At 38.3% G+C, this 23,208-nt stretch overlaps 2 protein-coding genes across 3 annotated transcripts in view; one reads left to right on the top strand and one right to left on the bottom strand.

The window, feature by feature from the left end:
• The window catches only part of DGCR8 (DGCR8 microprocessor complex subunit), a 20,793-nt gene extending 5,032 nt beyond the window's left edge, over positions 1-15,761 (top strand). The window contains exons 2-14 of the mRNA XM_014961725.1: positions 618-1,620; positions 2,059-2,221; positions 3,258-3,400; positions 4,104-4,386; positions 6,161-6,358; positions 7,607-7,708; positions 8,751-8,849; positions 9,996-10,078; positions 10,316-10,416; positions 10,867-10,973; positions 11,172-11,299; positions 11,693-11,806; positions 12,101-15,761. Of these exons, the coding sequence (XP_014817211.1) occupies positions 898-1,620; positions 2,059-2,221; positions 3,258-3,400; positions 4,104-4,386; positions 6,161-6,358; positions 7,607-7,708; positions 8,751-8,849; positions 9,996-10,078; positions 10,316-10,416; positions 10,867-10,973; positions 11,172-11,299; positions 11,693-11,806; positions 12,101-12,184 (2,328 nt within the window). The 5' untranslated portion in view covers positions 618-897 and the 3' untranslated portion in view covers positions 12,185-15,761. The remainder of the gene's footprint in view (positions 1-617; positions 1,621-2,058; positions 2,222-3,257; positions 3,401-4,103; positions 4,387-6,160; positions 6,359-7,606; positions 7,709-8,750; positions 8,850-9,995; positions 10,079-10,315; positions 10,417-10,866; positions 10,974-11,171; positions 11,300-11,692; positions 11,807-12,100) is intronic.
• Positions 15,762-16,848: 1,087 nt separating this feature from the next.
• The window catches only part of TRMT2A (tRNA methyltransferase 2 homolog A), a 13,759-nt gene continuing 7,399 nt past the window's right edge, over positions 16,849-23,208 (bottom strand). The window contains exons 2-11 of one of the 2 annotated variants that reach the window (XM_014961736.1): positions 22,634-22,742; positions 21,964-22,145; positions 20,957-21,071; positions 20,635-20,750; positions 19,898-20,009; positions 19,168-19,290; positions 18,486-18,561; positions 17,851-17,967; positions 17,526-17,622; positions 16,849-17,238 (exon numbers count right to left, since the gene is read on the bottom strand). In XM_014961736.1, coding sequence (XP_014817222.1) covers positions 16,959-17,238; positions 17,526-17,622; positions 17,851-17,967; positions 18,486-18,561; positions 19,168-19,290; positions 19,898-20,009; positions 20,635-20,750; positions 20,957-21,071; positions 21,964-22,145; positions 22,634-22,742 — 1,327 coding nt within the window. In that variant the 3' untranslated portion in view covers positions 16,849-16,958. The remainder of the gene's footprint in view (positions 17,239-17,525; positions 17,623-17,850; positions 17,968-18,485; positions 18,562-19,167; positions 19,291-19,897; positions 20,010-20,634; positions 20,751-20,956; positions 21,072-21,963; positions 22,146-22,633; positions 22,743-23,208) is intronic. The other variant, XM_014961743.1, reaches the window with a different exon arrangement.

Below are 23,208 nucleotides of genomic sequence, written 5' to 3'. Positions count from 1 at the left end.
TATATTCCACACTGTTATGAGATTATATATTTGTTATAAGATCACATGTCTCATATCTAGTTATTTAGAGAGTCATTTGGTGTGAGTTTTTAGTAAGTTATGGGATTTCCTGTTAAAACTTCCCATGAGATTTCAAAAGTATCTAATAACTTAAACTTTCAAGAAACTTTGCATCTTACAAGATGATAGTTGTTAAAATCTTGTTGGTGTTGCAGATTGTCTTTAACTGTAAGCTAGTTATCCTTTCTGCTGTGTGGGTAAGTATGGCTCGAATATTTTAAATAATGGGAGAAGCTCCCCCAAAGGCATGGTTTTTAGTTTAGTCCTTAATGCCATGCCTGGTTACCAAGCAGGGATAGTCAAGAAATTGTCCAGGGAACTACGTGTAAGCAATTTCTTGAGCTAGTAGAGAGACTGAGCAGTAAAACCAATCTAATTTCAGCCCCATTCAAAAGATTATTAAGATACCCTGCTTCTGTCACTGTAAAAATGTCACTTTTACTTGCAACTTAAACCGGAAGGAGTGACATTTTCCCATTTTTGCCTGGGATGCTATTTCTGGTTTGTGGGTTTTTTTCTGTGACAAAGATTTCTCTTTTTTTTTTTTCTTCTTGTAGGTTGAAAGAAGAAAGGGAGACCTGCTTGTCCAATGAAGATGCACTCTTAGTCTTCAGCTATTTAAGCTGAATGCATTGTGATTTCCAATAATTGAGACAGTGATTCTGAAAGCTGTCTACATTAATGAAAAGAACAATGTAGTCAGCTTAACTGAATCATCAGTGTTGCATATTGAATAGAACATGATAAACCAATCTTGATGGACTCATGCATGTTAGGAATATAGATATAAACATTTATTAAAGCATTGTTGTTTTTTTGAAAACAGTAGTTTTAAAAATGGAGAAATATGAAAATGTACCACCCCTCCCTAAAGAACCTGCAAGAGAAATGAATGTGGAGAATCATACTTGTCCCCCACCTCTGCCGCCTAACGAACAGCCTCCACCACCTCCCCTGCAAACGTCCAGTGACGCAGAGGTAATGGACGTTGGCTCTGGTGGTGATGGACAGTCAGATACCCCTGCTGGGGACACGCACAGTATCTGCAGAACACAGCTTCTCACAAAGGGATCTGCCTGCTACAAAAGTCGTCTTATAATAGATCCTAACAATAGTGACCAAAGCCCAAGAACTGCTCGTCATGCACCTTCAGTTCGCAAGTTCACCCCAGATCTTAAGTTACTTAAAGATGTAAAGATAAGTGTTAGCTTTACAGAAAGCTGCAAAAGTAAAGATAGGAAAGTTCTGTACACTGGAGTGGAGCAGGATTATAAGGCAGATACAGATTTTGGTATTAATAATGTAAACGGGGATTTGCATGTTTGTCCTTTTGGTGGTAGTAATGGTAAAGCTGTAGGAGTAGGGGGTGAAAATGATGACAAGAAGGATGATGAAAATGATATTGATCAGGAAAAGAGAGTGGAATATGCTGTTCTGGATGAGCTAGAAGACTTTACCGACAATTTGATGGAAATAGATGAAGAAGGAGGAGGGTTCACATCTAAAGCAATCGTTCAAAGAGATAAAGTGGATGAAGAAACCTTGAATTACTCATATGAGGTAAGTAAATCCCCAGGTTTTAGGTGGGCAAGAGGTTTCCAAGTGCTAGAAAAAAATATGTAGAGATGTTCACTGAAACAGTTCTACAAATGTGCAGTACTTGAGTAAAGAAATGCAGAATTTTGAGACAGAACTTTGGCTGAAAACACTTGTAAATTATGTTGGTCAAACTTCTGAGTTGTGTGTCAGCTTCTATAGTCTGGTTCAAACATAACATTTAAAAGATTTCTTACACAATTGCAGCTCATCTTATAATGAAAAATATCAGTTCTCACTTATGAAAACTTATTTTCTTATTTTTCAGTCTTTTTACTGGGATCATTGGAAATTTCTAGTTTCTGTATGGAAGTACATAGAGAAAATGTCTACTTTTTCTTTGCAAGGGGAAAGGGAGGTTAGTAGCCCCAGAAGGATGGTGTCTCATGAATTCTCTTTCAGGATGACTTTGATAATGATGTGGATGCTCTGCTGGAAGAGGGTCTTCGAGCACCTAAAACGAGGAGACTAGAAAATGAGAAATATGGTGGTGAAAGTGATCACCAGTCTGATGGAGAAACAAGTGTGCAGCCAATGATCACCAAAATTAAAACTGTACTTAAAAGTAAGTTAAAGTTCACTAAATATGGGGGGGGTTTGCATGGCTTATATCTATAGGACAAAAGTATATCAGCAAGCAAAGTTTAGAAAAGCAATTCTTGTCAAATAGTTAATGTTACAGAATTGTATTGTTTTAAGGCTTCTTACTAGGATATGTTTTTTTTCATCCCCCTCAACAGTGAAGTTGATTTTTTTTTTTTTGGTAGTGCTCTTGATCTTCATATGTTGTATGTAACGAGAGTCTATTTTAGTGTGTGGATTTGTGAAAGATTATGAAGAACACTAACTCGGTGGTGCAGCTGTGAATGAGGATGATCTTATCTTTTGCCTTCAGTACTGCAAAACTGCTGCAGACTGTTTGTGGTCATTGTGAACTTCTTCCTACTTTAGCTGTATAACTTCTGTTGTTGAAAATGCTGTATGTGAAGTCTTTATGCATGCATCCTAGGAAAAGAAATCATAAAGAAAGACACTTACATTATGAAACTTGATAAAATAAGTGTTTCAAACCTACTAATATGAAAATGCTGTATGTGAAGTCTTTATGCATGCATCCTAGGAAAAGAAATCATAAAGAAAGTAAGTCACTTATTTTATCAAGTTTCATAATGTAAGTGTTTCAAACCTACTAATAAAGAAGAACTGAGAATGTGAACCAATCCAGAAGAACATAACTGAAAATAGTCTGAATTAAAATTTGAATGTGCTCTAGGGGAGTATCTTACAGCTTCACTATATTCCAGAATAAACCAGAGAAAATTCATTGGTGAAATGTACAAATAAGTCTGAATAAAAATTAGTGCTACTATTGCTTTTCAGTTGAAAACGTAACGGAATCTAATTTTGCAGGACTTAATGTGGATTAGAAGCATATTTATTTTATTAAAGCAAACCAAAATCTTTCTACAGAACTCCTTTAGTCTTGTTTCAGAGTCATTTTATCCTTTGAGACAGAAAAAGCAATAAAAATAAAAATGTTAGTTCTTTTTCTGTTCTTCTAAGCTGTCTATCCAAGTTGAAAGTGAGTCTTTGCTTTAAAGGTCGTGGCCGCCCTCCTACAGAACCTTTGCCAGATGGATGGATCATGACATTCCATAACTCAGGCATTCCTGTTTATCTGCACAGAGAATCTAGAGTTGTTACCTGGTCTAGACCTTACTTCTTGGGAACAGGAAGCATAAGGGTGAGAGCTGTCAGTTACTTAAATACTTACTGAGATTTAAGAATCAGATATATTCCTCAACAGTTCAATATTTTTCTACTTTATTTGGCTTCTTTCCAGCCTTAGATTTAAGGTACTTGCAAAATAACTCCTCTGTTCCTGAAAACATGGTATGATTTTTCTTATGGTGTTTTAGTTTTCCATTTTTCCGATGAGTTTGGGTGGTTAAAGTGAATGAGATGGTCTTGTTTGGTGCCTTCATTGTTCTAGCATGTGGCTAAAAAAGTTGGTGTTATTCCACCATGAAATGTATTTAGATCTCTTATTTGCAACTGTAAACTAGCCTGAGCTGTGGCTTATGGTCCACATGTACGAAGTAAGCACGTGATGTTCCTGAATCCAAGGAATTTGTAGAAATTGCATTTATTAAACCCCAAGAGAGCTCAGTGGATTCTATGATAGCATGTAGTATTTGCCTGTAATTGAACAAGATATAATTTGGATCTAAACCAGCAGACACGCTTGAAGGTTAGTGTCAGTGTTAGATGGTGCCAAGATACCGTAGCAGTGGGTGTACTCAGATCTTGAGTAGAATAAGCCAAAGAGACTCTGGACCCTCAACTAAATAAAAATAACTTCCATCTTGTTCACATCTTTTGGTTTTGAGTTTTGTTTTTGGTGACCTTAAGGTACTGAAACCTTCTGTATTATTTTATATTTGCAGAAACATGATCCTCCCCTCAGTAGCATTCCCTGCTTGCATTACAAAAAAATGAAGGAAAATGAGGAAAGGGAACAAAACAATGACATAACCCCAAATGGGGAAGTGTCACCTGTAAAGCATCTAGATAAATCTTCCGAGCTGGATTGCCAAACAGAGGAACCGGACTCTACTGCTGCTGATTCTGGGCCTTTAGATGACAAAGACCCCTCAGGGGGAGATGCAGCACAAGGAGCCTTAGGACAAGTTAAGGCCAAAGTTGAAGTATGTAAAGATGAATCTGTAGGTATGTATGGAAAGCTGTGTCTTTTCTTGGCTACAGTTGGGATAACAGCCTTTGGGATAAATATGCTTTATTCCAGACTTGACAACTGAATAATATCTTCCCAAGATCAAAAGCCTGATGCTTCCTGCAGTTTTTCATATGCAGAGATCTGAAGAAGTAGATCCAGTTTCAGAAAGGTGTTTTGATTTTTTTAACAGGAAGAGAAACATACAGTGGAGATTTTTGCTGAAGACTTGAGAGTGCACATGTGAAGGTTTTACACACAAAAATGTGAAAATTTTGGAAGTTTAGTCCCATAGACTTTATCTCAGTTTAAGAATCAATTAAGTCAATGTGTACATATAAATTGCAGTTGTCAAGTATGTTTGTGTGACTTCTTGAAATAGGCTTTTCTATGCAGTCTCTGGCTGAATTGTGTCTGTTTCAGTATGATCTCTACAAGATAAATGGTGCAGTAAAACTAGATTTGTTTATTTGCACAAGTCTGGCAGAATAAGTTATGCAAATATAATTGCACTCATGCAGAGGGGTATGGGGCTTCATTATTTTATTTGTGCAGGTCTGATAGCTATTACATAAAGCTTAAATATGTCATACCAAAATCACCACCAAACTTAGAGGAACTTAAAAAGCTCATGTGTTGCTTACCACAACTGGGGACCTGAGAGTGTCACCCACGTAAATTTCTGCTGCTCAGAATACTGGTACAGGTTGTAGGCTACTGCTTACTTTTGTAGAGTTTAAACATAAAACTTGTCATTGTCATTACCTATGTTCCTGTTCAGTCTGATTTGTAGAGTTTAAACATAAAACTTGTCATTACCTATGTCCTGTTCAGTCTGGAAACCATGCCAAAAGACTTTTTAAAAAATCATTAATATTTAGCAGCAAAACTAAAACTAGTAAGCGCTTATTTTCTCCGTGAAGTTCACCTGTCTATCTCTGTCTTTAAATAGGATCTGTTCTGTACTACTGAAAAAAATACTGAGTGATCAAGTATAAGTGTGACTTGCATTTGGAATTTCTTGTGGAAGGAAACAATGCCAGCAGCTTGCTTTTGCTTGTTTACGTCTTGGGATACTACTCCCTATTTTTGCTGATTATATCTGCAGAAATATCCTATAAAGGGAGAAGCAGCTGTACTTCAAGGGGAGGGGCAGTCTTTTAGTACTCTGTATGTGAAAATGAATGTGTTAAATTCTGTTTAGAGGCTAGCAGGTACTCATGGAGCATCCTTAGATAGCGTTTCATGGGATGCTGTTTAATGACTAGGCAGCAATAGTCAGTTTTGGCTTCGGGAAACTATGGCTTATGGCATAACCCCTGTTACTCCCTGTATACCTTGCTTTAATGAATGAAATGTCAATAGGTGATTAAGTAGAACAATTACTATTGGTTTGTTACAAATTGTGTTGGGTATTGTGCTGGTTAGGGCTTAGTAAAATCTTCAAGTGACAGAATAAAATGTTCTTTTTTTGGTTTTGTTTTCCAGTTTGCAGGAACGGTTAGGGCTTAGTAAAATCTTCAAGTGACAGAATAAAATGTTCTTTTGGTTTTGTTTTCCAGTTTGCATGAATGTTTTGCATTTGACCCAGTAACAGAAAACTTGTAATTAGTTCTGTTAGTATAAAATAACATCTTAACCTTGAGTATGTGAAATAAAGCCACTAATTTTGGTCCTAGTCTTAAAAAAATAATTATGTTTAAAACAGTGGAAATAATGAACTTAATGCTTGCTTAATGGTAGAGAGAGTAACTTGCTTGTGTTTCTTAGATCTGGAAGATTTTAGATGCTATCTTGAAAAGCGTTTTGATTTTGAACAAGTTACCGTAAAGAAATTCAGAACCTGGGCTGAGAGACGGCAGTTCAATCGTGAGATGAAGCGGAAGCAGGCAGAGTCGGAGCGGCCAATTCTGCCTGCCAATCAGAAACTCATTACCTTGTCAGTGCAAGATGCACCTACAAAGAAAGGTTAGTTTGCCTACCTGGAGTTCAAATATTCTGTATCACAGACTAATTGCAGTTCTAAGCTTGATTGAAAAAAGAAAAAAACTAATAAGTCCGAAGGTTAGTTTGCCTACCTGGAGTTCAAATAGTCTGTGTCACAGACTAATTGCAGTTCTAACTCTCTTCTTGTACTAGAATTCTGTGTTTGTGGATCCATCATAGTACATAGAAAGGAAAAATACTGTCAATACCCTTCCTGTTAAAAAGAATAATCCCTAAATGAAACGATTTTTTTGAAGGTTGCAGTCCTGGTAACTTGTTACTATCTTCAGCTACTTGTTACTGTTGGTTGTTACTGAAAACCCTCCTGCCTCATCACTCAGTGTTACTGCCTTCTCAGTTCTATGCCAGTTCTAATTGGCCCTAAATCTTCAGCTACTTGTTACTGTTGGTTGTTACTAAAAACCCTCCTGCCTCATCCCTCAGTGCTACTGCCTTCTCAGTTCTGTGCCAGTTCTAATTGGCCCTAAAGTAGGGACAGATGCCAGATTGATCTAAATTAGAACCTACAATTAAGAATTTTTTGAAGGTTGCAGTCCTGGTAACTTGTTACTATCTTCAGCTACTTGTTACTGTTGGTTGTTACTGAAAACCCTCCTGCCTCATCACTCAGTGTTACTGCCTTCTCAGTTCTATGCCAGTTCTAATTGGCCCTAAATTAGGGACAGATGCCAGATTGATCTAAATTAAAACCTACAATTAGAATATTAAAGCAGTTTGACAGAAGCAGTTAAAGAACTGTGTGTACAGTGTGAGGAGCGGTTATCATGTCTAATGAGAAGCTGGGCAAATTAGCTCTTACCTGTATTGGCTGTGTAGCCAGAGTATTATGTTTAACTGCACTTTGGTATTTAAAATGTCCATAGGCCTGTGATTTGGGGTTTGTTCTTGTTTTGTACACTGCCATGTTTCTGGGTTTCTTCCCTTTAGCAGAATTAAAGCTTATGAGCTGCACATCGACCATTCCCCATTACAGGGAGGTGCAGCTGAGTTTTTAGGTAATAGGCTTTATCTTAAATTCCAGGTTTAGAGCCACAGTGAAACAACCTAACCTGAGTTCAGAATTACCCATGTCTGATTCAATGCCATTGTATTTAACTTGAGCAGGCCCTTATCCCTTATAGCTTGTCATTTATGTATTTGTAGTAGAAATTGTCTGTTGAAGACTGGAACTGCTCAGCTGTCTTCCCCTCCCACTCTCTTTTTTTGTAGAATTTGTCATTAATCCCAATGGGAAATCTGAAGTTTGCATACTGCATGAATATATGCAACGAGTCCTAAAGGTTCGCCCTGTTTACAATTTCTTTGAATGTGGTAAGTCTGTTAAGTCTTTTCTTAATCAACCACATGTTCTTTTGAAGGCCTTATCACAGGTTTGGATATTTAAAAAAAAAAGAGGACAGTTTTCCAAGGGGATGTTGTGAAAGTCTTTTGTGAGTCATATTCTAGGTAGGAAGTGTTTTCTTTATCTTAAATGTGGCTCTTGAGGATAAGAGCAGTCTTGGATTTAAAATAACAGTATGGCTTTTCACTTGGAAAACTGTGCCTAAGTGAAAATGGATGTAACTCATTTGCATCTAAATGGACACATCCATGAAATACAGGCAATTACAGTTTGTGGATTTTGTACAATTAATATTTGCTAATTTTTTGTCACTGTTGTCTAGAAAATCCAATTATAAGGCATGCATTGTTTCACTGAATCATCAGAATCCTGAAAAAAAAAAGTTAAATGCTAAACCCAAATAGTTTCTGAAGAGAAACTTGTAGGCCTTCAATTATGAAGCTGAAGAATTTGACAGATTTCTGCAGACGCATATGTACCCTCTCTAAAGCTGCAGTAATTTGTGATATTCTTGTGGTTTTATTCTGTTCTGGTTTTCTTCCAATTGGGAAAAAAAAATATATCTTAGTGTAGCTAATGCATCTTAGTTTAGTGTGGAATCTATAATTATTCAGAGTTATGGTATTGCTATATATGGATTATATAATGTAACTGAATTTTCATTATCAGAATGTGTAGCTCTTGTATTTATGCTGTGTGAGTGATGCAAAAACTTTGGAATTAACATTTGAATTCTGGCAGATTACAAATGATCTCTTAAAATGTAAAATGTTCTTCATTTGGAAGCATGAAGTACGTGGCGGTAAGTCTTTGTTTGTGGAAGACTCTGTTAGTTTCTGGTATCAATTCAATAATCAATTCTTCAGTCTTCCTGAAGAATAAACAATTTCCATCCTCTTGAAGTTGAAATGAAACATAAAACAAATCTTGATGACGGTGGTGTTTCATGTTCATGACGAGTATTTTACATTGAGAGTTCTGAAAAGCTTTCTTTTTCTCCTCCATTTCCAGAGAACCCAAGTGAACCTTTTGGAGCCTCGGTGATAATTGATGGAGTAACATATGGGGCAGGAACTGCCAGCAGCAAAAAACTTGCCAAGAATAAAGCTGGTAACATTTGGGTTTTTTCTTAATACCAACTGCTGAATTGTTTCTGTTGTCACTTCTGATGAAGATGACATATTTGCTATAATAAATAGGAATTGTTTTGTTAATAGTCAAAAAAGGTACATTCTTGGCTTTTTGGTGAAAGCAATAAATACTGTTGCAGAGGCTTTTCTAACGACCCTAAATTCAACAATGTACTGGGACAGAAAACCATGAAGAAATTTCAGATACCAGATTACATGTAAGCTATTGATGTATACTCAGTACCCATAAAGTCTGTCTTTAATGATCAGACCAGTAAGAACATGTTGGGGGGTTTATATTCATACTGTCACCTGCTGTATAAACACCTGGTGTGCAGATAACCCCACCCCTCAAGATTTTTGTTTGGTTTGGTTTTCTTTCTGATGATAAAACAATTGCACTAAACTGATTATTGATTTCCAACTACTTGTCTTCATTAATTAGTTCTAATTGTGTAAGTCTGATAAATATGCAAATAGTTAAGATCTAGATGAGAATCTGTCTGGCACATTAGAACTTCTTATTGAGCTCCAGATTTAAATGTCTTTAGCACAAGGATCAAGAAAAAACAACTTCTCTGCATGTAAAAATGTATAATGTACTTGTGGTACTTTCTGCACTTGTGAAATATGTCAGCGCAGCTGTGCCACCAAAAGCCAGCCCACAATTCTTTGTGCATGGAAAAAAGGTATTTTTCTGTGACAGTTTAAGCAATACTGGCTGTGCCTTTTGGACAGTCCTAGGGTTCTGAGTGCCCTAGTGATACGATACTAGGGCTTATCTTGTAACAACTGTTTAATTTTAGGTCCTAAGGTCTCTACGTCACTGTTAAAATGACACTTGATTATCTTTTTTCTTTCATAGATATTTGCAAAAAGCAGTTTCTTCTTAGTTATTTAGTTGTGAGACTTTCATTATCAACTTGAACAAGTAGAGTTTTTTTTCCTGTAAAGTGCAAGTGAATATACTTCTTAAAGAAGATGCATGTCTTATTTGTAGAGGTGCTCTCTAATATGAGTGGATGTTTCTAGGAGAGATGTGAGGCTTAAGGGGTGCTTTGTTTGGCTGGTTTTACAGTCACTGTTTAAAATAAACATAATCAAGGTGTTTAATCATTTTCTGCAGCTCGTGCTACACTGGAAATTCTTATTCCCGACTTTGTTAAACAGACCTCTGAGGAGAAGCCCAAAGACAGTGAAGAACTTGAGGTACTGAACACTTGCTGGCTGTCGTTGTTGGGGTCTGTTTCTAAAACCATGACACCTTCGGTTTCAGAAATACCAATGAAAATGATGTTGGTAAATGCCTCCATTATGGATTTTAAAATAAGTATTAAGCAGAGTAACAGAATTTTTTTGATGTTGCAAAGGAGAAATGAGGGTTAAGAACAGCATTAAGGTCTTACTTGCACAAAAGCCCAATAACCCTTTTCGCTTCCTTTGTAGTATTTCAACCATATCAGTATTGAGGACTCACGGGTATATGAACTCACCAGTAAAGCTGGACTCTTGTCTCCATATCAGATTCTCCACGAGTGCCTTAAAAGGTAAGGCTGTGGCATAAGGAGCAAATGGTGCTGTGTCCAGGTGTGTGGGTCGGGGACATGGTTTGTTTGGTGACTGGTGCCCACGGTGTTTGTCACTGACCTGGACCCCGTGGGCTGGCCACGCTCCTGTGCTCACTCTGGCTGTAGGAGATGGACTGAACTGGTTCATGCTGTATCTTCCTTTAATTCATATTTGCTGTTTGCCTCCTGTATTCTGAGATTAGGATTTAGTTGTGGATGTAGAAATATATTTGTTTCTCCTTGATACAGGCTTGCTTCCCGTTAAGTCAAGTTACTGATCTAAAAAAAAGAAATCTTTATAATTAAGGTCTTTAAAATGTATTACGAATGTATCTAATTCCATTGCAATGACTGTCAAAGATAATTGCAACGACTTCAGTTGTCTGTAATTTTACTTATTATATGATATTGATTTTCTTTGTGCTTAAGAAACCATGGAATGGGTGATACATCCATAAAGTTTGAAGTGATTCCTGGTAAAAATCAGAAGAGCGAATACGTCATGACTTGTGGGAAGCACACGGTGCGAGGCTGGTGTAAGTACAGGGCTTGGTGTGGCCAATGATGGTGTCTTCCTCTTCTCCTGCTCTCCTTTGTCCATCCTGTAGGTGCTTGTTAGATGCTTACTCTGCTCTTCTCTGGTATCTCTGTTTTGTATAATGCAACTAAATATTGGTGTTCATCTCCTTACCTAATGTGCCAGTGTTGACACCTTTTCATGATTATTTCTACAGGCAAAAATAAGAGAGTGGGGAAACAATTAGCTTCTCAGAAAATCCTGCAGCTACTGCATCCACATGTGAAAAACTGGGGCTCTCTTTTGCGTATGTATGGTAGAGAGAGTAGCAAGATGGTTAAACAGGTGAACATTATTTTGTTTGATTGTAACTTACCTTGTGATTGTATTTCTGCTTTGTATTTTTCTGGGTTGTGGGGTTTTTTTAAATGTAGTTACAAGAAAGCATTAATAGTATCTATTTTTGGTGTAATAACGGTGTTCTCTGTCCTGGTAAAGTCAGTGTGTGCTTCATGGGCAATGCCCAGTTCTTCTGAGCTGATCCTCATACCTTTGCTACTGCCGGGCCGTAAGATGAGTGCTGTCATTGACAGTCATTCATTTAATATTCAACTCATGTAAATACATGTTATTGCTTAAGGAATTACGACTATTGCCGATTAAACTTCTGCTCCTTGTATTTTAATTTATTTTTTTATCAAAACCTCATATCTTTTTCCTTGTGGTTCTGTCAAACAGGAAACCTCCGATAAAAGTGTGATAGAGCTTCAGCAGTATGCCAAAAAGAACAAGCCAAATCTGCACATCCTGAACAAGTTACAGGAAGAAATGAAAAAACTGGCACAAGAAAGAGTGAGTACATGCTCTTTTGTATTTGTAAACAGGAAGAATGCCACGGTCAGGCTTGCTGATTACTAAAATTGCAAACTTTATATTGAGGGGGTGAGGGGGCTACCTTTAGAGAGATTTTCATCCTTATTTAATTTTATTCACTTCAGTAAATTTATTTCTACCCTTGGAACGAGGGTAGCCTTTCACAAAGGTTGACGCATCAATTTGACTGAAATTGGTCAAAATTTTTGAAATTTGTGTTGTTGTTCTAGTCTCTCTATGACCACGTGGTGGGGTTTGTTTCATGTTCTTTAGGAGGAAACCCGAAAGAAGCCCAAGATGACCATAGTGGAGTCGGCTCAGCCCGGCAGCGAGCCTCTGTGCACCGTCGACGTGTAACGAGAGAACTCACGAGTGGGGAGCAATAACACAAATGGAGGAACTAGATTTTCAACAATTATTTAAAAATTGTTTGCTGCAGAATGCAAGATAACTTTTAAAATCCAAGCTGCTTCAGTTATGCATTGTTCTTTTTGCATCATCAGGGCAATATTACTTTTTCCTACTTTTTTCTTTTCTTTTTTTTTGTTTTTAATACCTCTGAGATATGTACGTTTAAAGGATTGATCATAAAGATCTCTACTTGGGCAAATGCACAGAGGACAGGCATGTTCACACAGGATCAACTCAAACAAGCACTTTTTCCTGGAAAGCCATCCATGGTGTCCCAAATGGATGCGTTTTAAGGATGAAATTCAGAATATCTATGTACAGGTTGAAGCTGATATTATATATATATACACATTCATATATATGTATATGTAAAAGAAATATATGTACATCTTCTTGTATGAACATGCCTAAAACTATTTTTGTGAAAAGTTTTGTTGCATTTCAGCACATAATAATATGCACTGATAAGACACTTTGGTGACAAATACATGAAAGTGATGAGCAACGTTCCTAATGCCATAGGATTAGGCCAGTAACGCTGTTTCTTTTGTTCTGGTTTGTTTTTTGTCTCCTGCCAGGTCCGTGATTCCAGATCACAGGATGCAGAGGTTTCTTTGATTACTTGAAAAGAACAAGTGTACCTGGTAGTGTTAAGAGCAACAGGCTGGATATGCAAAATCATTGGGCTTTATTTTAATTGAAACGAGCCTGTGTTAGTTTACAGATCAGTAGAAAGGGGGGGGAAATATGGCCCTATTTATTTGATTAAAACGAAAACTGTAGCTTGAAAGGCTGTTTTCAAAGCTTGGAGCCAAAACGCAGCTGATGATGGTTGATGGTCTCTGAAAATATTCTGCCAATGAGGTGATGAAAGACCTTCCACTCCCTTCTCCCAGCAATAAAACAATTTCTCACTTGTTTGGAGTCAGACTACATCTGACTTGATTAATTAAGTCTTAATTAACTTGCATCACAAATGCAAAGACTTTTTTAAAAAAAAACCAAACAAAACCAACACAACCCTGAGAAATCTGAAATAACTGCAGCAATTTAGGTTTTTTTAAGAAGTTTTTGGTTTTACTTTTGTTTTAATGACATTTTTAGCTTTTAAAGAAAAAGTGTAAGTTCTGCGATGAAAACTAGAATGTAGAGTTGGAATATGACATAGTGTAATGAGTAGAATGAGACCATAACAGGATATACTGATGAATAAGCAAATGGCAAATATGCAACTATTATAAAACAACCCTTGGAAGAGGCAGGGCTCCCGGCGGCTCCAGGGAAGGCTGGGGCTGAGGTGGGAGCACTGGTCCCTGGGTCTGGCTCCTCCTGGGTGACTGGTCAGGCTCCAGGGGTCGTTTACTGGGGGTTCTTTGGGGGCCTTTTTGGTTGTGTGTTGTGTTTTTTGTTGTTTTTTTCTACCATGTTACACATAGTGCTGCAGTATATTGAATTTAGTGCCTACTGGATTTTAACAATATTGGCATCAGTATTGTAAGACCTCCTTTTAATATCGCCCATTGTTTTGGAAATATTTGAACTAATGTTCTCTCGTATGATGCATATAATGTTAGAGGTTAAACAGGAGGAGCCTTGGAGTCTCACCTGTTTCTGTGTTGGAGTGATACGCTCAGAGGTCTCCGCAAATATGAATTCACCCATTTTTTTTTTATTATTATATTTAGCTTTTCAGTTCCATGAGTTGTAATCCTGTAGTAACAGGATACGGGTAGTTGGAAGACTCTACATAAACTATTATTTAAAGAAGTGGCCTATCTTAAAACAAAAAATAAGAAAAACAAAAAAAAAAAACCACTGCCTCTGCTTTTTTTTGTATAGCTTTAATAAATCTCCATCTTTTGAAGGGTATATACAACCGGTGCAGTAGTGACAAGCAGTGAATGCTGCTTGTCTCTCTTCTTGTTGGTTTTTTTCTTGTGTTTTCTTCTCATAAGGACAGGGCTTGTATCTCCTTTGCCTGAACGCGTTCCTCTCCCCGGTAGGCTTGACTTCAGCTCACGTGTTTTCAGCAGAAAGATCCGTACTTGGACGGCACTTGTAAAAGACAAATCACCCCTGTAGATCTCTTTATTTTTCTGAAATCAGAATGTCAAGGTGTTTGCAGGTCACCTGCAGGATACCCACAGATGCCTCGCTTCCAAATTGGTTTCCCTTCTTTTTAAGAGATTGCTGTTGTTATACCTCAGTCTGCCACCATCAGAATCACAAGGTGACCGTTGCCCTTAATTAAAACACCCAGAGATTTCATTGTGAACCAAAGCCTAGAACGTCTATTATGCATTCTAAACAAAAAGAAACACAAAAAAAAAGATGGTATTAGACCTTGCTGCAGCCTTTATCTGGAGAGATGTCCAGAAAATAGCGCAATAACTGCTGGAACAAACAACTTAACTGCTGTTTCTGTCATTGTGAAGTATTCTTGTGTTTTAATGTTTACTATTGTTTGGAGTGTAACAGTCTCGCATTTGCACATGAGCACGAGCTGCTGTGATAGAGGATAGATCATTGCATTAACTTCAGCTTCTGCATGAACACTTACGGTGTGGTTCAAGGTGTATCCTAAACTTGTCGTGTAACTCTTGTGTGTTTCCTAGGTAATCGGCTGTAAAGGTTTAGATCTTGATTGTATGAATGCATAAAACAACTGCTGCTTTTGTCACTGGTATTTGTTATTTATCCCTTCTGTATCCAGAGGAGGATGGGTATTTTTATGGGGATGGAGTGTATTTTTCAGAACTGTTCCATCCTTTGGGAATTAGACAGTTTTTGCTTTGCATATTATGTGCTTCTCGACAAAAGTGTGGTATATTGACTTTAAGGATTAAATTTGTGTGCATTCAAATCTTTATGGTACTGATGGAAAACTTACTGTGACTTCCAGTGACTAGTCAGATGCTACCTATTTAAACACCAGTCATCCAGCTTTTTCTTACCTATTTATTAAATGAAACTGATGAAGTAGTTGGGTACTCAGAAGTTTGGAAAGACTCTTATGCATAAACTTAACTGTCGTATGTAAAACTTCCACTTTCCTGTGACGCTGTTGGGCTTTATACAAATACATCTGTAACATCCGAGTATTTAAATGCATCATGATTTTATCTTATTAATTCTCTAGACTGTACTTTGGTTCTGGAGTAACATCCAGGAAGTGACAGCCTCCTGGCTTTGCATGGGGAGAGCTGTGAGGTGCCAGAGCCACGCTGTTGGTAACCCAGAGGAGCAGTGACAGTATTGTGACGTGTGAGACGGTGAGCAGGCGGAACAGAACCCATTCCTGTTGCCCAAGTAGATGAGGGTGGTCGCTGTAGGAGCTGCCTTGGGTGCAGTTGCTTGATGCCAGTGCTGAATTGGTACAACTATAAAGCCTCATTTTCACTGAGCCTCTGCTTGCTTTTTTTTCTGCACAATCATATAATCCTGTGTGTTTGGTCTTTGAGTACTACATGTGTATTTTTCAGACAATTAGTTTTGAGCAATAAAGTTTGATATTATAAAATGCTCCAGTGTGATCAGTATTCTAATAGTTTAAGCGTACTTAGAAAAAGGAACTTTATTCCTTGATTCCTCTAGGTATTTTTAAATAGAAATGAAATCAGTACAGGCTCATCGGATATGGAAGCACTTGTTTCATCACCTTTTTTGGTAAGGAATTGAATGTTTGCATGGAGTGAAATTGAAACTTTTTCTTGAATTGGAATTTGTATTTTTACTTAACTGATGTCACAGTTGGAAGTGACACAACCCAAAGGTGCTGGGTTTGGTGCCTGTTGAAAAGAAAGGGGAACTGCTGTGATAAGTATTTTTTGGTTTTGTTGGTTTTTTTTAAGTCCCTATTAAATGTACGTTGCTCAGTGACTTCATGAGATTTAGAAGATTTAAAATGACTATTCCTCCTAACAGTCAGCATTAATGCCTGTTGTGTAGTGCAGATCATACTACCTTAAACTAATGCTGGGCATCCGTGTGGAAGTATGGATGAATCCTGACTGGAGAGCGAGTGGTGTGAGGGCAGGAGGCTCAGCCAGGTGTGTCTTTGCAGGCAGTGCACATGCTGGAGGCAGGGCCTGAGGTGCTGGGCCTTGTTGTCAAGTTGTTGTTGCTGTTGTCTTGCGGTAAATACAGCTGCCTCTTCCTCTGCTGGACTGGGCAGGGCTGGGAAGACACCTGGGATAAGAGGCTTTGGTCTAGGGCAGAGGTTTGGTAGAAAGAAACTGTGTCCACAAGTTTACTTCTGTGGTGACCTCAGACACTGAGTAAGCTGAGCTCACGCTCCTGTTGCTTTCTCATCCTTCAGTAACCACTGAATTAGGCACCGCTCTTCCATCACTATTTTCCAGGAGGCTGAGGTTAAGCCTTTGTAGTCACTGCAACATCAAAACCCCTCAGTTGGGCTACAGGACTCTAGAGCTCTATCTGAAGAGTTGAGCAACGCTGTACTGAAAGCTGTGTTTCAAATGTTTAAAGAACACAACCTCCGCATGTATGACTTCATCACCTAAATTTCCCCGAGGGCAAGAGGAGAAAAAGCAGGATTCGGCCTAATACTACATAATGAAATTTAACTGGAATGATGAAATAACTCGGAAGCCTGGCAGCTGCTCTGTTGTACAGAGATTTATTACCAGGATGTTACAGAAACAGCATTACTGAAGAAGTTAACAAGCAAAAGTAGGTTCTGGAGAACATCTCTCAGGAGTTAAGTCAATTCCTGCTCTTCAGACGGGGGCTCTAGATGCACAGAAGGGGCCTGGCTCCCGTCACCGTGAGGCAGGTCGGTGCCATCCACGTCAGGCCCTGCTGCTGGGACCTGAGCAGCATCAGGTGTCGCTTCAGCCGAGCTCCCGTTGGAGTAGTCGACCCTCTCGAAGAAGATGAGCAGCTCGCAGTGCCTGGTCTGAGGGAAGAGGTCCACGGCCAGCGCTTTGGTGGGGCGGAAGGCGGCTCCTTTGACTCTGTTGGAAGGGGCCCGGCAAAGGCTTGATGGGACAGGGGAGGAAGAAGGGCATCAACACTTGAGTACACCGCTCATCGCTGCTACTCTGCTACAGAAGACGTCTCTTCCCCAAAACTCAGCTCCACGATAGTTATTCACCACCCCTAGTACTTCCATTACTACTTGGACAGCGGGCAATACAGCTCCAAGCTTGCTGTGTGGCAGCTGTCAGCTATTTCTGGTGAAATACAGCTTAAAGAATAACAATCCAAGGATGGTCCCCCTTCCCAAGAAGGGCGTATTTACTCAGATAACGCAAGAAATACTCACTCCACAAAGTTATTCATGGCAGCTCTGGGATTGCAGGATACATAGATAAGCTTCTTCAGATGTTCAGCTCTTCTAATGGCAAGGATTACCTTGGAATCTGGGTGATGAGAACCAAGACAGCTGTTCACTAGCTCTGGGCACATCAACAGCCTCGCAGAAACGTGCCAGGCTACACCTCAGTGTGAACCAAACCACTGCAGTACCCTCCTGCTGCCACCTACACCCAAAGTCTCCCGCTTAATTTATCCCCATGGTGCTTCCTTAGGTTCCCCACCAACCACCAGTTGGGAGAACAGACTCAAAACTTAAGAGAAGGGAAACTTACGCAGTCCTGCTCGTGGTGGATCTACAATAGTAATGGGGTTCTGAGCAGCTAATATGTTAATTAGGGAAGGAACAATATCTTCAGCCTTCCCACAATGAAATTCGATATTACTCAGTTCTATAAAAAAGTGAAAAGATGTTATCAGAGAACTTAGCAAGTCAAAGCATCTTTCAGTGCATTCAAATTAGATATTTAGTTCTTATGTTTTAAAAAATACAAATTGTTTCATCTACCCTGAAATCAGTGTCATTTAAACAATCACTGGTACCTCAGATCTTTTAAACAACAGTAACTTGAGCATCTTCCATTATCTGAACCAAAGCAAAACCTCACCAAAAAAATAGCTACTGTTCATGTTTTATTTCTGAGGGTAAGTGTAGCCTCATCTAACTTTCACACCAAAATGTTTCATTTTTTGGAGAAAAAAAAAAAAAGCTGGCTGTTAGTCAACGGGAAAATTGATCTCTGAGATTAACGTGGTATTTGTTTTCAAGAGAGACTAAATGTTTCAAATGGACAAGATTACTATCAACAACATGTAATTCCAAGCTGCTTAGATAATGTAGAGAGGAACTGGCTACACAACTACACCACCTCTTAACAACCCACCACCTCAGCATTTCAGCTTAACTAACCATTCATCTGGGCGTTTGCTTTGGCATCCTGCACAGCTTCTTGGCAGAGTTCAATTCCAATCACCTTCTTTACTTTCTATAGAATCAGAGGAAAAAGATCCGTCTGTGGTATGTAAATTTAACCATTATTCACAGCATCAGCAATGAACTACTAGACATGAACACTGAATTGTACCTGCTCAGAGAATTACTGCCTTGCAGCCAGAAAGAGAGCTGAGAAGGGACCTGTGCAAATAAAGGGGGACTTCTTAGACTGAAATTGTGGGATGAACACTATTTATCCCCACCTGTGTGTGACAAGACTCCACTTCGCTGGCGTCTGTCTCTTTTTGTGGGGCCAGACTTTCTTATACGGTCTAGCAAGCTCCACTCTAAAAATTATATAAGAAATGTTGGCTATTCATCAGTTAAATGGAGAGATTCTAGTGAATTTTGGCTATCCTACAGAACTACTTCCTCTTTTGACTGAGTTAGTTTCAAAATAGTTTAGGCTGCTTGACCCAAGGGTAAGCTTTCATAACAATTAGGTAAAACAGCTGCAAGCAGTTTAATTAGAAATTAATTGAAAAAAATAAGATATGTGTTTCAAGTACATCCAGTATTTTCTGTCATTGTAAGCACAACAAAAGATCTACATCTGTTAGAAGTAGATTATATCCAGGGGGAGAAGTTACTCGCTCACCTTTGCTAAAGAGATGCCGATGGTTCCTGTACCGCAGCAGATGTCGAGCACGGTGCTCTCTGGGCTCAGCTGCGCCCACTCCCCGATGGCCGTGTACAAAACCTCTGCAGCTTGGGTGTTCACCTGGGAAATCATGGGTCAAACAGGTCAACTTCTTCACAAACAGCAAATGTGTTTTAATGAGTCTTAGGAAAGCATGTTTTCTTTTTCTTGTTTCTAAGAAATAAGTCAACTTCGCATATAACTGACCTAGACTTGCACGTATTTAGAGCTCGTCATTCCTTGCTGAAGTCTCTATCAGTTCTCTCTGAGAATCAATGTTTTGTTATCCATGTTCTAGTAAAATGTACTTCCTTCCTATTTCAATGACACAGGCTGCGTGCTGTGGCTTTAAAGTGTTGGGAAAGAAGAAATAAATTTTGGAAAAACAAACAAAAATTATTTACAAAGATTCCTGAACTACATAGTGCGTGTTCTGGATACATAAAGGCTGCCCTTCCACAGGAGGCAAGTGATACTGAACTAGTAAAAAGAAAATGAAAATTGTCTTCAATGTGTCCCATTCATTCACTGTTTTTACAGCCAAACATAATACTCAAAGGTATTTAATCACACCAAGTATGTAACAGATTAAATCGCGAGGTATATAGCATCTAATTACACAGCTTTAGCCAAGCTTAAGGGCATTAATGTAAATACAGTAAAATTAGCAACTTTGTATCATCCTTACTTGAAAAAATGCATGAGGAGAAATTCTAAATTTTAGGCCAAGAAGTTCTTCGTATATGTACTTATCGCCAGCCACGTGCTCCAAAGGCAAGTCTTCCAGATTGGGAGATTTCCTGGGGAGGAAAAGGGACAAGGCACGGGAAGGCAAAATAAAGAGGAAAAAAAAGAAAGATGACTAACAAGTTTGTTACAGTTTTTACCCAAAATGTAGTTATCTTGAAAGTTGTTGTACTACAGACTGAGGAGTAATTTATAGTGGGCCAACAGTTATCGGATCCTTTTAGAGACTATCATCTTGGCCATGGTTTTCTTACAGGGTACAACTGTTCCACTGATGGAACCAGTAGGACCAATATTGTCCCTAGATGAAGACGGTGTGAGCTTTGTGCTCTGTGGAAGAGGATGGGGAGATCAAAAAAAGGAGGCAGAAGTTACTTGTTGATAGTAATAAATATCCATCTACTGCTGTAAGCGCTTCTACAGCTTGACAGCCAGCAACTAGTAGTGCGGTCACCCACTGAAACTCCTGTCTTTGCCCAGTGAATCCTACAGGATGATGGCAAATTTCTCTTTAAGATTGCAGAAAAGGTAAATAACTGTTCAACTAATTAGGAACCCTGCTGCTGTTTTTATGAAATAGATAAAATTATGGTGTGGTAGCGCTACCTACTTTTCTGCTGTAAACACCAAAAATCCAGCCACCTGCAAAGTCCCCCAAAGCAAAGTCAACTCCCTCACCTCTGTCCTTCCTCCACAAAGTAGAGGGAAGTAACGCCACTGCTCTTGCCCATCCCTTCTGTGAAGTATTTTGCCAGAGAGACTTTCAGGTCAGCCAGATCTTCTTTACTTAATTTCTAAAGGTTTTATTTGAAAGAAGGGAGAATAATCATCTTAGTGACTTAAAGATATGATTTAGCACATGCCTTCTATAAGCACATTAATTACTTTTTTGTTTGCATCGATCAGACTAAAGAGTAGTAACACAAGGTAAACTACACCAACTAACTATTCTATCTTTCTTTTGCATGCTGTGCTGCACATTATAGACCAATTTAAATACCTGAGGATTAAAATAAGCAATTGCCATAATGTGGCCACTCCTGCTGGTACGGACTGTGAGCTGTTTCCAGTGACCTTCGTAGGTTTCTGGGCTGTAAACGGAGTAAGGAGTGGACCTGCAATTTCCAGAAGCTCAGTTACTTAACACAGAACTACGCTTTGCGTAACATTCAATAGTTTATTGCAACAAAAGCAGCTCATCATGCAAAGTGATGAAAAATGTTAAATACAAACAGAGGCTACATTGATTTGTCAAGAAAAGAATGACTTCAATATCTTAATTAAGAAAAAAGACAAAAAGAAAGTGATGAATAGATCAGACTCTATCTCCTAGTGCAAACTAATCTGTCCCTACTTCTCACCTTTTTAACCCATCCAAAATTACAGATAGGATAGAGGCAGCTTCTCACTGCATTCAGAGAATGACACAACTTTTTATAATGCCTTCATTGGCTTCTGTACTTCATACCAAGTTCAAACTTTCCATCTTCATGATCCTTCCGAGGTTTCCATTTTTGAGGATTTAATCGCTTTTTAAAGAAACCACTCCATTTACTAAAAAGTATTGTTGTTTAAATTTACAACTTCTGTTTTTTTCCCCTGTTGTAGGATGATTATTCTCCCCATCCAAGGAAGCAAATGAACTTTGTTATTCAAATTCCTCTTTAAAAAAGCCTTTTTCTGAGTATTCTTTACAGTTAGTGGAAGCAGCTCTCAAGTAACAGACACTTTTTATTGTAGACTTCTACATCCCACTGCTTGCAACAAAGCTGTGTTTGGCTGGTATCTGTCCCTCCACCTCAGAAAGCTGAGCAAGAGCAAGAGCAAAATACCCAGTGATCCAGGCACGAGACGTAAACGTCAAAGAATGGCAGAAAATTGAGACGGGTATATGGTAGGTCTTAAAGCTCAGAACAAACACTAAGCTTTTCATAATATATAATTTTATAAATATTTTTGAGTAAGATAGCAAAACCTTTACGGATAACTCATTTTACTTGTGCTCACCTTATGTAGTCTTGGAAAGCTTTTACTACTTTTTTGGCAATAGCAGGAATGTGAATAGTATCAAATGGCTCCACTACAGCACATGTACCACCCTTATATTTGCCAAGACGACAACCCACAGTTTTGTCTTCTTGATTTACACCAATCCCAATCAAGAACTCACATTTGTTGCGATATTCAGTCTAGATTTAAAATAAAGTTATGTAAGATATTTACATAGCACTTATTTGTACATGCCAAGTTTCTCCTGAAACAACCCTCACATGGTTAAATGTACTTGCAAACAGACACAGGACATTTAGTTCATATGGAAGATACTCATGGATTTTGATGCATGACAACTAACAGCAATAATGAAAAGGTATTAGTAAGTCTTGTTAGTTAAAGAACAAAATATTGCCTCTGTTGAAGAGTATTTGTATTAGCTGACAAAACAAGCTTGCAGGGACAGCAGATTAAAGTTAGTATATCCAGTTAATTTAACTATTATTCTGCTTCCTGTAAATATTTCCACACAATATTTACATGAAAGGCAACGATGTCTAAAATTCATCATTCATTACAAGAAGTTGTTGAATACTCGGTTTGTCCAGTGTTGTTTAACACTAAGTAACTAATTTAACTCTGAGCTCATTAACCCCATTCCATACTTTACCTAGGATTACGTTACCTGTAACGGTGATGCTTTCACTCCCTCTACCGGGCAACACAATTTATTGTACTTCTGCTTCTGCAGGAACAACCAAGGTAATAAGGCTCTATTGTTGTTTCCTATTTCCCTGCCCAAATCAGAAACAAAAATTGTCAAGTACACAGTCAGAAAAACTTAACTGCTCTTAACTAACAAGAGGTTAACAGCTGCACAAGGCATTTTTTTTCTTTTTCTTTTTTTGGTATAGGACGTAAAAAAGTATCAGATTATCAGATGAAGAATATTTCTTCCAGAAGAATTTTTTAACAGGCAAACCCCCTCCAACTTTATAAGAGCTTTAACCTGAAAAAATAAGAGTTAAATGTATATACAAAGGTATGCACTATATTTATCAATGTACCTATGAGTGAAAAGAATGCCAATTTTACCTACCTAAGTGAGTCAGGCAAGAGATAGAATTGGTACTTTGATGTACAAAAACCAGCCATAAAAAATTGAGGTGATTTTTAAAGAAAAAATCCTAATAGTAGCTTACCATCTCTACAGATTGAGATGCCATTTGACAGTGGCTTTTTTTTTTTTAACTTCAAGGG

The sequence above is a fragment of the Calidris pugnax genome, unplaced genomic scaffold (assembly GCF_001431845.1).
Source record: "Calidris pugnax isolate Ruff unplaced genomic scaffold, ASM143184v1 scaffold32, whole genome shotgun sequence".
In the NCBI taxonomy this organism is placed as follows: domain Eukaryota; kingdom Metazoa; phylum Chordata; class Aves; order Charadriiformes; family Scolopacidae; genus Calidris; species Calidris pugnax.
Note: the sequence above shows the minus strand (reverse complement) of the source record. Positions and strands in the feature narration are given on the sequence as shown.